This window comes from Danio rerio, chromosome 9 (genome assembly GCF_049306965.1).
Source record: "Danio rerio strain Tuebingen ecotype United States chromosome 9, GRCz12tu, whole genome shotgun sequence".
NCBI classification, from domain to species: Eukaryota; Metazoa; Chordata; class Actinopteri; order Cypriniformes; family Danionidae; genus Danio; species Danio rerio.
Genome location: NC_133184.1, coordinates 10,137,541 through 10,149,580, shown reverse-complemented (window position 1 = coordinate 10,149,580; position 12,040 = coordinate 10,137,541). Strand labels below are relative to the sequence as shown.

The window sequence follows — 12,040 nt, the reverse complement described above, 5'->3', positions numbered from 1 at the left end:
ATGTTTAAGAACTAAGATTTCCGTCAATAAGGGCGGTCTATTATTTCATGTTCTCATCCTGAGCAGCTTGTTACAGTTAATACATTTAGCAGTAAGTGAAATGCCATCTGCAAAATGACTAATGTTTTGACATTTTGGTTTGGTTGTTTGCGAATAACACTTGAAGAAGGTGGAAAGAGGTGATGCAGTGAACAATATTAAGAAAATCAGGCATCGAGCTGAATTTAAGATTACAAATTGTTAAACGTAAGAGTTGTTTGTTTGTTTGGTCACACTTTTTTTGATGGTCCGTTTGTTAAACTAATTTTCGTTAGATTATAAGTAGACTGTTAAGTTGGGGTTGGGGTTTAGTGTAAGTTGTACTTGCAAAGTTTCTTATAGTCAGTTAAATGTCTGTTGAAGGAGCAGTATCAGCAGATGTTAAGCACGGTCTTCTAATACTCAAATGGACCATCAATGTTACCATTTGTTTTTTTTTAACATTGCTAAATATTAAACAGCATTAACACAGTTGAACGTTTTTGGTGCCGTAACCACTGTGATTTCTGCAGCAGCTTCAGTAAATTGTTCTCGCACCCTCCATGATGGGGAAATCAGGGCTAATTAAAGCGAACAGCATGCAGTCCGTAATCTGAGCTATCAAACACACATCTTTTTTTCCGGTGCCAACATGCCGCTTCATGCCAAGCGCTTTCCGCGGCTCCTAGGGAACTCGGCGATAACATCACACTATTAGAAAACCTCTCTCCCACTCCTGTCTGTCTGAAAGACAATCTTTAAGTGCACCACTGAGCTAATGAGACGTTGCGGATTCATACACTTGTTCTTTTTTTCTGTCAAAGGACAATTCGGTTTGGTCTTTTGTTCTATTCATTTCTTTGCAAATCAGAGGGTAGGAGGCCGTCTACTGTATGCTCAAAGTCAAAAACATGACAATCCCTTCTGAAAGAAACAACAAAGATGAACGCTTCAGTCGTTTCCATGCGCATTTAAACTAATGTAACACAGGTCCATACATCAGAAAGCCTTTTATTGAATAAGCCCATGTTTTAGAGCTGGATGAAATGAAGCACATATCACAGGATGTAATGTTTTCATCCAGAGGTAATGTGATATTTTACTGATAGAAGAATCAGTGTTTTATGCGATCGTAAAAATGACGGAGAATATGCAGATGCTTCACTACAAATCTCACACTGCCTATATTCTCTGGATATGTTTTTTATTCTTTGTGGCAGTCATATAGAGTAAAGCTATAATTTAACTCTCTATGGTACCATTTTGCTATGTGCTAGCTTCCTTTGCAACAGAAACCAAATTGTTAAACGTTTTCTTGTGGAATGCCCTATTTTTAATGTTATCAGACAACAATTTTCATCTGGAGAGACTTTAAAGGAAATATTTTTAAATGTGAATCCTTCTAAAATTGTACAAATTTTAGTAAAAGCAAACCTTAAAGAATAATTTTATATTGTTATCTTATATATTATCATTATTATTATGTATGTATTTTTATCTTGTGTATTTATTGCTGTTAATGATTTGTAATTGATATAGGCATAGAAGCTATGGCAATAAACTCAAAACTCTCTCGCTCTCTGTCTACTAACAATAGCTTTTTATTTATCAGTCATTAAAAAAGAATGGCTTGTAAAAATGTTAAAACTAAAAGGACCTTTTAAAATTCATAACCGGTATTTTGATGAAATAGGATTTAATTTGTTGACATTAGATAACTACATTAGGTAATGTAAATCGGTCATGAAAAACAGCATTTGTACATTTTATTTCGGGTTAGTTTCGGCATTTACTGATGTCTTCAAATCCAGTTGTTTTAAATAACATATGTTAAAGCACTGTGAAACATGTACAATAATTATTTTACTACTAATAAATGATGTAGAGAATGTATTTATTTAAGTGAAATTATATCTGCGATTAATTCTAGTTGTGGTGTAATAAAATGTGCAAAAAGAAGCCTTTTTATAAAATATTCACTCCTACTCATGCCTACTGGCTATGTTAAAGGGTCTCATTATATAATGATTAGAGGGGGGAAAGTGGATGTAATTTGGCTGGATATTTCTGTCATCAGTTTGATCTATGTAATATTAAATATTGTAAAAGAGTTCTTAAAACGTTTTATTGCTTTAATCTTTCCTAGCTGTCTTTCAATGTTACACTGAAGAACCTCTGAGCTTGAATTTTTAGAAATGCCAACTGACCCAACCGGGACTCGAATCAGTGCGGCGAGTTGCTGTGCGGTGATAGTGTCCTTCTTTGTAAAACATGTACAATTTAATTTTTACTACTAATAAATGATGTAGAAAAAGTATTGGGGATTTATTCTAGCTGTGATGTAATAAAATGTGCAAAAAGAAACCTTTTAAAAAATATTCACTCGCATGCCTACTGCCTAGGGTCTCATTAAATATTTATTTAAGGGGGAAAATGGATTTGTTTTTGCTGGATATGTATGTCATTAGTTCAATCTACGTAATATTTAATTTTGTATAAGAGTTCTCAAAAAGTATGTTTTGTCGCTTTAATCCCAGCTGTCTTTCAATGTTAAACTGACGAACCTCTGGGTTTGAATTTGTATGCCTTGTGAATCGTAAAGCACACCTACTTTGATTTGACTGGTCATTTCAGATGCCAGAGGAAAACCAGCATTAACTAACTTGTTTTGCTATTTAACAGTTTCATTCATTCATTTTCTTTTCGGCTTAATCCCTTTATTAATTAGGAGTTGTCAGCAGAATGAACTGCCAACTTATCCAGCCCTTCCAGCTGCAACCCAACACTGGGAAACACCCATACACACTCTTTCACGCACATACACTATGGACAATTTAGCTTATTTAATTCACCTATAGCAAATGTTTTTGAACTGTGGGGGAAACTAGAGTACCCAGAGGAAACCCAAGCGAACACGGGGAGAACATGCAAACTCCACACAGAAATGAAAACTGACCCAGCCAGGGCTCGAACCAGCAACCTTCTTGCTGTAAGGCGATCGTGCTACCTACTGCAACACAAACATGCCCCTATTTAATAGTTTTACTATTTTTAAATAATTTTGCCACATGACATTTTGTTTTCTCTCCAAAACTCAATTTCTTGTTTTGTTGACCTGTTTACTTAATCAATAGGTTATATGCACAGCTACTATTTTTTCCTCTATAATGTTTAACTTCTGGTGAACGGTTATTGTGACTGTTTTCAATTATATACTGTTTGTTGTACATCGTTGATGTTATAATGTAATTACAATATAATTAGTTAAATAGACTTCAGCATTGATTTAGGTGTTCAAGCATAAAACGAGATGAAAAGTTGTTTACACGCTACACAAATCAGGATCAGCAGGCTAGTGCAGAAACCCCAATGTAAAATAAAGTTTTATATTTTAAAGACATGGCGTGGAACAATGTTATTTAATGCAGTGCTTCCTGTACATTTGGAGATCCACTTTATATTGGATATCGATCAGGCAGAGAAGATCATTGATTTTTAAAGAAAGCAGACCTTAAACATGCCGATTTTGTAATGGTATACAGATTACTGGAAGCGCTTGAGCCAGGTTACTGACAAATTAAAAGTCCTTCTGAAAATACCCTATTAAAAGTGAATTCATTTTAGAAAATATTACACTCTTCAAAATAATTTTACTTGCCATTTTGAATAATTACTTTCTGACTGAAATTTGTTTCATCCCCCTATATTTCCCAGTGTAAGTATGTACCATAGAGGGTAAAAATAAAGATTATTTTACAGATATCGAGGACAAACATAAAGTGAACAGTTTGAAACTGTGAAAAAAAAATAAAGCCATGACAAGTCATGTGATTAATTCTACATCTACTTAATTTTTCTGGCAAACACCAAAAATGTAGAAACATGTACGCTGTATTGAGAGGTTCAAGTAACTAAGTAATCCTTGAAAGGCAAAATACACACAATTTTATAATCACATTTATACACTATCCACAAAATTGTACACAGGATCATAAACTAAATACAATGATAAACAGCTATCTTTGTGTCAACATGTACTTGATGATAATGCTTGTGTGTCGAGACAATTAGAGTACCGGTACAATTAATTATCCACTTCGATTAGAACTGTGATCCAAATCGCTTGCTCCTGATATGATAAGAATTAAATCAGTGGCCAAAATCTGTTTGGCAATCACACAAACATACACACACACATATGGAACCTGAGAATTCCAGTTCTGATTATCAGACTATGGTATTTCAACTGGTTCATTGCGACACACTGACACACTATAAAATGTGCAAACAATAGTGAATCCTTTAGGTGATCTCTAGCTACAGTTTTTGCAGTACAACAAGGTTGACTCACACAATGTGCGTTTGCATAAACGTATATTTACTCCTGAAACATCTTCACTTAGCGAGCACACAAAAAAAGTTTAATTCCACTCCAAAGTCACTGGCATGAATAGAGGTTTTGCTACATGACTGACATGCTAAATTTCAGTTTTTGGCTTCAGTCCCCTCTGTCATGGTTTGTAAGTGAAATTTCCCACTATAATTAATGTTAATTAGAGCCTGGAAATGTGGATCTCTGTGGCGAGACCATGACAAAGGGTTGTTAACCGGCTGCCAGATTCACTAAATCCACCTGTCCAATGAATTGTGCTCTCGTGAGACATCACAAATTACTCTTTGAAATTATACACAGATCTCAATTCACACATAGGGCTTTTGTGAAATGCGAGATGAGGCATTTGTGTGTGATGTCTTTGCCCCGTGATTTAACCCATTCGCACTTATCTTGACAACTGCTCAAACACACACATACACACTAACACACACTAACACACACATAAACCTTACAATAAAAAGGTGTTTCACGTTTATATTCTATCCTTTGTAGGTCTCGGAATTTATTAGCTTGACAATTAGCGAAAAAGATGGAAAAATTCCCAGTCTAACTTCTTGGATGTGGGATGTTTAAAGCCACGAGAGAGAGAAAAAAAAACAAACCCAAATCAGTTTTGCCATCAAACGAACGTCACGACTGCCGTATCGCAAAAGGCAAAGGCAGAGGTTGAAGCACATGCCAGTAGTGTAGCCTAATGCGAAACATCTGGATTTATTTTAATTGCTTCTAAATCAGATGAAACACATGGTGAGGATGAGATAAGTCGTTCTCACTGTTTTAACCTGTGGATGCGTATGGCGTGTCGCTGTGATAGTTATAATCTGGACAGATTTTCTGCACCAGTTTATAGTCAGTGCTGTAAAAGGCGATGTAGATGCATATGACTTTGAAGGGCTTGGAGCACAGCCAGGACACGTGGCTTTGGGTGGACTCTTGGTAGCACACGTTGGATGGGTCATAGCTGCAGTGTGAAGTCTTTTTGCTGCGGTCCGTCTTCTGGTACTCGATGCGGCAGTTGAACGATTTCGTGTCTTTTGTCTCTAGGGTGGACTGCTGGGCGATCTCAAACTCCACCACCTTGGAAGGTGGTACCAGACTGACCGAGACGTTGCCTAAACCTGTGGAGTTGTGGCGGAAGTAAACGCTGAACGTGCCATTACCGTGGTCCACAATCTTGCCTGTTATGAGGAGATTCAGTTTGACAGTCTTGATGTTGGAGTTGAAATCTCCCCAGCCGAACATTTTTTTAAACTTGCCCGTTTTCACGATGGGTCTGCGTTTAGTCCTGCTCTGCGTCTCTCGGACATCTGTCTGGTTAGATAACCAGTCCCAGGAGTCCTCGATGTTTTCTAAATACGCAATCTCCCTCCTGTTGCTCTTGAACCCAGGGGATCCGCGGGCGAATAGGCGCAGGGGGTTTAGAATGCGAGGACTGGCGCTTTTAGGGGAGGGTTGCTCCTCGTTTTCTGCCTCGCCCCAGTCCACAAGACCCACCTCTGGAATATGGACTCGTCTGCATGTGACCTTCCAGCAACACTGGACAAAAACACAAATACACAAATATGAGAATTCATAATATTGCTTGTTTTTAGGTAATATTAACCTATAATCAAATAGTTCTATTAGATTGTTTTGTTTTCAGCAGCTTTTGATTACTTCAGAATTCGTTTTTCCACATTAGTTTTTCAAATATTAGTTTAAGATTTTAAGACTTTCAATCAAAAAATTATTGGTGTATTTGACTTTCTTCTGTCAGACAAACACAGTCTGAGACATTTTTAATTTTATCCTGGCTTTTTCATGCTGTATCATGATGTTTGGTAATGGCCAAAAGCAAGTTTCCCAAAGCAAATAAATCCATTGTAAAACTAAGCCTCCAGTCACCAGGAGGTTACCGCATGTCTTTTTTTTTTTATATAATTTTTTTTCGGGGTTTTCACCTTTATTTTTGATAGGACAGTAGAGAGAATTGACAGGAAAGCATGGGGAGCAGAGAGAGGGGAAGGATCGGCATAGGACCGCGAGGCGGAATCGAATCCGGGTCGCCGCGAGCACCAGAGTGCATGTGTCGATGCACTAACCACTACACCACTGGCGCCAACATTACCGCATGTCTTATGAAGAAGACTGAAGTGGATAATACGTTTTATGTCAAGTCAGAGGTCAGCCAAGAAGTTGTTGACAATTCGCATTTAGCAGCCACCGTAAGTCGATGTTTAAAAATGTTAAATATTTTTGTTACAAAAACACATCGATCTACTTCATGGTGGCGTATGAGATTTATATGCTTTTGGGAGCTTCAAAAAGGCACTCAACACCATTATAGAACATGGATACAATTTTAAAATACTCACACTGTGTTCTTCTGAAAGAAGAAAATCAAAATAAGTTATGGTTGAGTAAATTATAGGGTAATTTTCATTTTTAGTCAACTATTTATTAAAGCGCATGTTCACATTTGTAGTTCTGTTCTCTAGGTTCACTAGATCCGAACCAAAAAGGAAAACAATACATTTGGTACAGGTTCACTCATTATTTACAAAATATTATTCTTAAAAATGAACAAAAACAACAAACAAACAAAAAAGCATTTTAGTTTTAGGAAGAAATATTTTATGATGGAACTTACCAAACATCTATCAATGCTGTATATGAAGTTTATTTATAAACTAATTTAGAGAGGATCACATGCTTATGATTGCAAGTGGCTAGACCCGCATTATCCAATTCTCAATGCACTAATCAGACGACTCCTAAGCTACTACAAACACCCTGGGTTATGTATCCCCGCTATCTTCGTTTTGAAGAATCCCCCCTTCCACCCCTACTCCTCCTCCTTCCTAGATGGTTGACACGGTGGCCCAGTGCTTAGCACTTTTGCCTCACAGCAAGAACGTCTTTAGTTCCAGGCTTTACCAAACCAGCAGATGTTTCCAATAGTATCTGGATGCAGCCTTTATGATGCAAGCTGAGATTGCATCACTCAGCAAAGCAATCTCAGACACAATGCACTCAAAGGAGTGAGTGACGTCACTGTGACGGGTAGGATAAGGGGTGGGGTTAGGTGAGTGCATTAAAAAGCATTGGATGCAGCTCAGTTTGCACAGCACCATGTCTGCATCCAGACCCCTCTCGATGTAACGTGGGTTTCACCCAGGTTTCCTCCCAACAATCAAAAAAATGCAACCTAAGTTTATTGACTAATCCACATCAACACCATAGTCTTGCCCCTACCTAGTACCTATCTCTTTAAGAACAACTACTCTGCTCTTCAGCCACCATGACAGGGGAGTTCTCAAGATCTACCTGAGCTCAAACTCCCCTCTTGCCTTGCAATGGGAGGGAGCCTCAGGCTCGAGGATCTTATGGACTCAGGGCTCTCTCCTGGTAAAGCATGCCAAAGTAGCTTATAATCAATCATCAGCTAAGTGTGAACTCTTGAAAGTATTTTAAACAGTTAAGAACTCCTAAAGATCATAAAAAAGAACCAGATTCCTCCACCACATACACACCACATTTCCAAAACCAGTTGTGAACTAGTAATGCAATAGACAACATTACACCTATAAAAAGATAAAATAAATATGTTTGAACATACCAATAATGTCTTTTATTTTGTAATTGAATGTCATTGATCTGAGTTTAACAAAATTTTCAATCTGCTGATTGTGAACACTAGTATTAGTTTAAGGGGTATTATGAACCAATGTCAAAATAAAATTTCACAATAAATAATATATATATATATATATATATATATATATATATATATATATATATATATATATATATATATATATATATATATAAATATATATATATATATATATATATATATATATATATATATATATATATATATATATATATATATATAAAAATTATATATAAATTAAAATACCAGGAACTACAACTTTGGTATGCATATCTAATCACATAACAAAAATTTCTATAATTTTTTTTATTATATTCCTGTAATGGTTTTACGCCAGCTCCAGTTCTGGAGTTCCGTTTAAGTTTTAATGATCATTCATATTTATGTTTTGGTCTTGGGTGATTTAATTTTGGCCAGCCTATCGAAATCCCACCTAAACTCCTGCAAATCAAAAGCACAGAATTGTTACACCACATTGTTTTTATAGCCATAATTAATAAATAAAAGCAAGTATACAGGCAAAATAACCTGAATATACATCAGGGAATATAAATCAGAACCAACTTTGGGGAAAAAAAAAATAATAAAATATATATATATATATATATATATATATATATAATGTTTTTTATTTTATTTTATTTTTTTGTTTGGTTCAAATATTTTGCTTATGTCTGGTTTGTTTACATGGTAAGGGTGTGGTTTGAGACCTGTAGTGCATCCAGCCACCAGGGGGCGATCAAACTACTATATAGTAAGTGAAAGTGAGTAATTTAAAAAGAAGCATGTCCAAATCAAAGGAGTAAACAAGAAGTACAACTTCCAGCAAGATTCGGAAACGAGGACATAATGGATGTTTTACAACTCCATCCCATGAGATCCACAAGCATTTATGAACAGCAATGAAACGATGCAACTAAAGCTGGTAGGTCAGCTGAAAGGACCTCCCTTGTGTACAGGCTATGTAGTTTATTTACAACATTCAAGTAATGATTTAAACACATTAAATTTATAGCACATAGTAAGTGAGGTCCATCCCTAAAGTTTACTACAATATTGAATCTTCAATATTGTCACTGGCAGCAAAATCAATGTTATAGTTTATGCCCTTGTCAAAAGAGGAGTAAGGCGTACGAACCAATTAAAAAAAAAAAAAAAAGAAAATAAGAATTTAACATGAAATATGATACATTTAAACATTAACCTCCACAGAGGTAAAAGAAAAAAGTTTCAAATAATAATAATAAAGAACTTAAATTACTGCTGTAAGATTAAATAAAGTCAACCCTAATATTCCTGATTTTTGTTTAAATGCAATAAGATACAAGGAACATTTTTTTCATTTTATGTGGGAGTGTGAGGAGGTACAAACATTTTGGGGAAGAGGTGACTCAATATATTTCACAATTTATTTCCATTCCAATTCCTTTAAGACTTGGATTATGTAAATTGAATATGTATAAAGACCGTTGTGCTTTATCTCCTAAAGAGAGAAAATTAATTGATTTATGTTTAGTACAAGCAAGGCGTTGTTTTATTATTATTATTATTATTATTATTATTATTATTATTATTATTATTATTATTATTATTATTATTATAGTATTTTTTTATTACTATTTATTTTTTATTTGTATTTTTTAATAATTATTTCATTTTTATTTTCCCTATACCGGTCTGGGGTAAGTTTTGAGTATTGGGGGCTGATTTATTGTAGACATGTTATACAAACAAACAAACAAATAAATAAATAAATAAATAAATAAATAAATAAATAAATAAATAAATAAATAAATAAATCCTTTGAAATCCTGGAATCACAGAGCACTCCACCCCATATGAAAAATCTATATTTAACCACTTTATATTAAAAACATGGTGAATGTAGAAGACCTGGATAACGTTCATAATTGGTCAAAAACACAGACTGATTTTAAGACGCATTTAAAAACAAGATTGGATTTAGAATAGCAGGGATGCAGTTTTACCATGTGCTGTCTTTATTTGGCTAAACTATTATTCTAGCATTTTGAATTCAGCCTCTGTCTGAGTCAGTAAGTCAATGAATCATTCCACCAGTTCACAGTAAATCAGAAGTGAAACAAGCAGTTATCTTATGAGTGAGTCACTGAACCATTCATCATTTGTTAAGAAGCATTTCACATATCCAGATATGCTTACATACTTTATAGAAAGCAAAACAGTATGTGAGCTGATGTCAGGATTCATAGTATTCATAAAACAGTCAATGAAAGGTACCTGATTAACCTGCTACTTTTGGTGAGATTTTAAAATGCAGATTCTGATGTACACTACTATCCCATGAGGCTACAGATGATTAGATGGGATGTGAATGGCAGTAAACCAGTGGAACTCAAATTATAGGTCACTTAACTGTAAAAACATGGCAGATGCAGCACATCCGAATCGTCATCAGTACATCCAAATCATTCATAATCACATTTTTAACTGAAGCAAGTTTCAAATTAGTATATACAGCATGTATTCTTTAAAAAAATCTGATTAACAAGCTTCCTGTAGTTTGTGATCCATGAGTTTTCATTTATTTCTCTTCTCTGTCAACTTGATGTTGAAAATTCAAAAACATTTTAATTTTGAATTTGACATAAAAAATCAGGTAGCAAGATGCTGATACTTTTTGTTATTGTACATATATACTGTATATTGTGTTATATGTGTTAGGGAAATTAGTCAAGTCAATGTACAACAGTGGTTTGTTCTGTAGACAATCTAAAAATATATATTGCTTAATAAAAATTATTGCTAAGAGGACTAATAATAGTGACCTTATAATGTTTTTTTTATATATTTTTTATTTTTTATTACAGAGGAAATTAAACAAATAAGACTTTCTCCTGAAGAAAAAAATATTATAGGAAATACTGTGAAAAATTCATTGTCACAGGAGGGCTAACTGTGAATTCTAGTATATATACAGTTGAAGTCAGAATTATTACCCCGCTGAATTGTTTGCCCCCCTGTTTATTTTTTCCCTGTTTTCTGTTTAACAGAAAGAAGATTTTTTTTCAACACATTTCTAAACATAATAGTTTAAATAGCTTATCTCTAATACCTGTTTTATTTTATCTTTGCCATGATGACAGTAAATAATATTTTACTAGATATATTTCAAGGCACTTTTATCCAGCTTAAAGTGACATTTAAAGGCTTAACTAGTTTAATTGGGTTAACTAGGCAGGTTGGGGTAATTAGGCAAGTTATTGTATAATCAGAAAAAATAGCCTAAAAGGGCTAATAATTTTGTCCTTAAAATGGTGTTTAAAAAATTAAAAAACTGCTTTTATTCTAGTCGAAATAAAACAAATAAGACTTTTTTTCCGGAAGAAAAAAATATGACCAGACTTCCTGTGAAAATTGATCTGCTCTTTTAAACATAATTTGGGAAATGTTTAAAAAAAGATAAAAAAAAAAATCAAAGGGGGGGCTAATAATTCTGACTTCAACTGTATAGTTCTGACTGTAACAGTTGTCTGATTCTTGAATTTGATTGGCAAAAGGCCGTGAGATATAAAAGTAATGTCAGCCTCTTCACCCTTGTGTATTACTTCATCCACAGAAGGCTACAGCAAGCAGAGGACTACAGTTTGACAAATATTGCAGCTGTTGGACAACATAATGTACTTTGAGACTTTTTTAGGCGACAATATAATTGTTTAGATTGCAACTATACAGTTTATTTTTAAGGACAGTTCCTATTTGAAATATTCATAATTCTGAAGATTCAGAGATTCGGTCAGCCTGCGATACTGAGCAGCAAAACATAGACTATTGCAGTTCCGTTATTAATTGGTGACAAAGACCGCAAAATAAGTCCTTAGGGGAGAAAAACAACAGATTGTTCAGTGTACATTTCCAACTTCTGGTGAACAAATCATCAGAACAGCTAAGTGACATCCTAAGTCAATCTCTCTTTATTGTATTTTGTATTG

At 34.5% G+C, this 12,040-nt stretch overlaps 1 protein-coding gene across 1 annotated transcript in view; it reads right to left on the bottom strand.

Annotated features, from left to right (window-relative positions):
- Window positions 1–3,389: 3,389 nt before the first annotated feature.
- nxph2a (neurexophilin 2a) overlaps window positions 3,390–12,040 on the bottom strand; it is a 33,410-nt gene continuing 24,759 nt past the window's right edge. Inside the window, exon 3 of the mRNA XM_693430.10 lies at window positions 3,390–5,950. Coding sequence (XP_698522.2) covers window positions 5,192–5,950 — 759 coding nt within the window. The 3' untranslated portion in view covers window positions 3,390–5,191. The remainder of the gene's footprint in view (window positions 5,951–12,040) is intronic.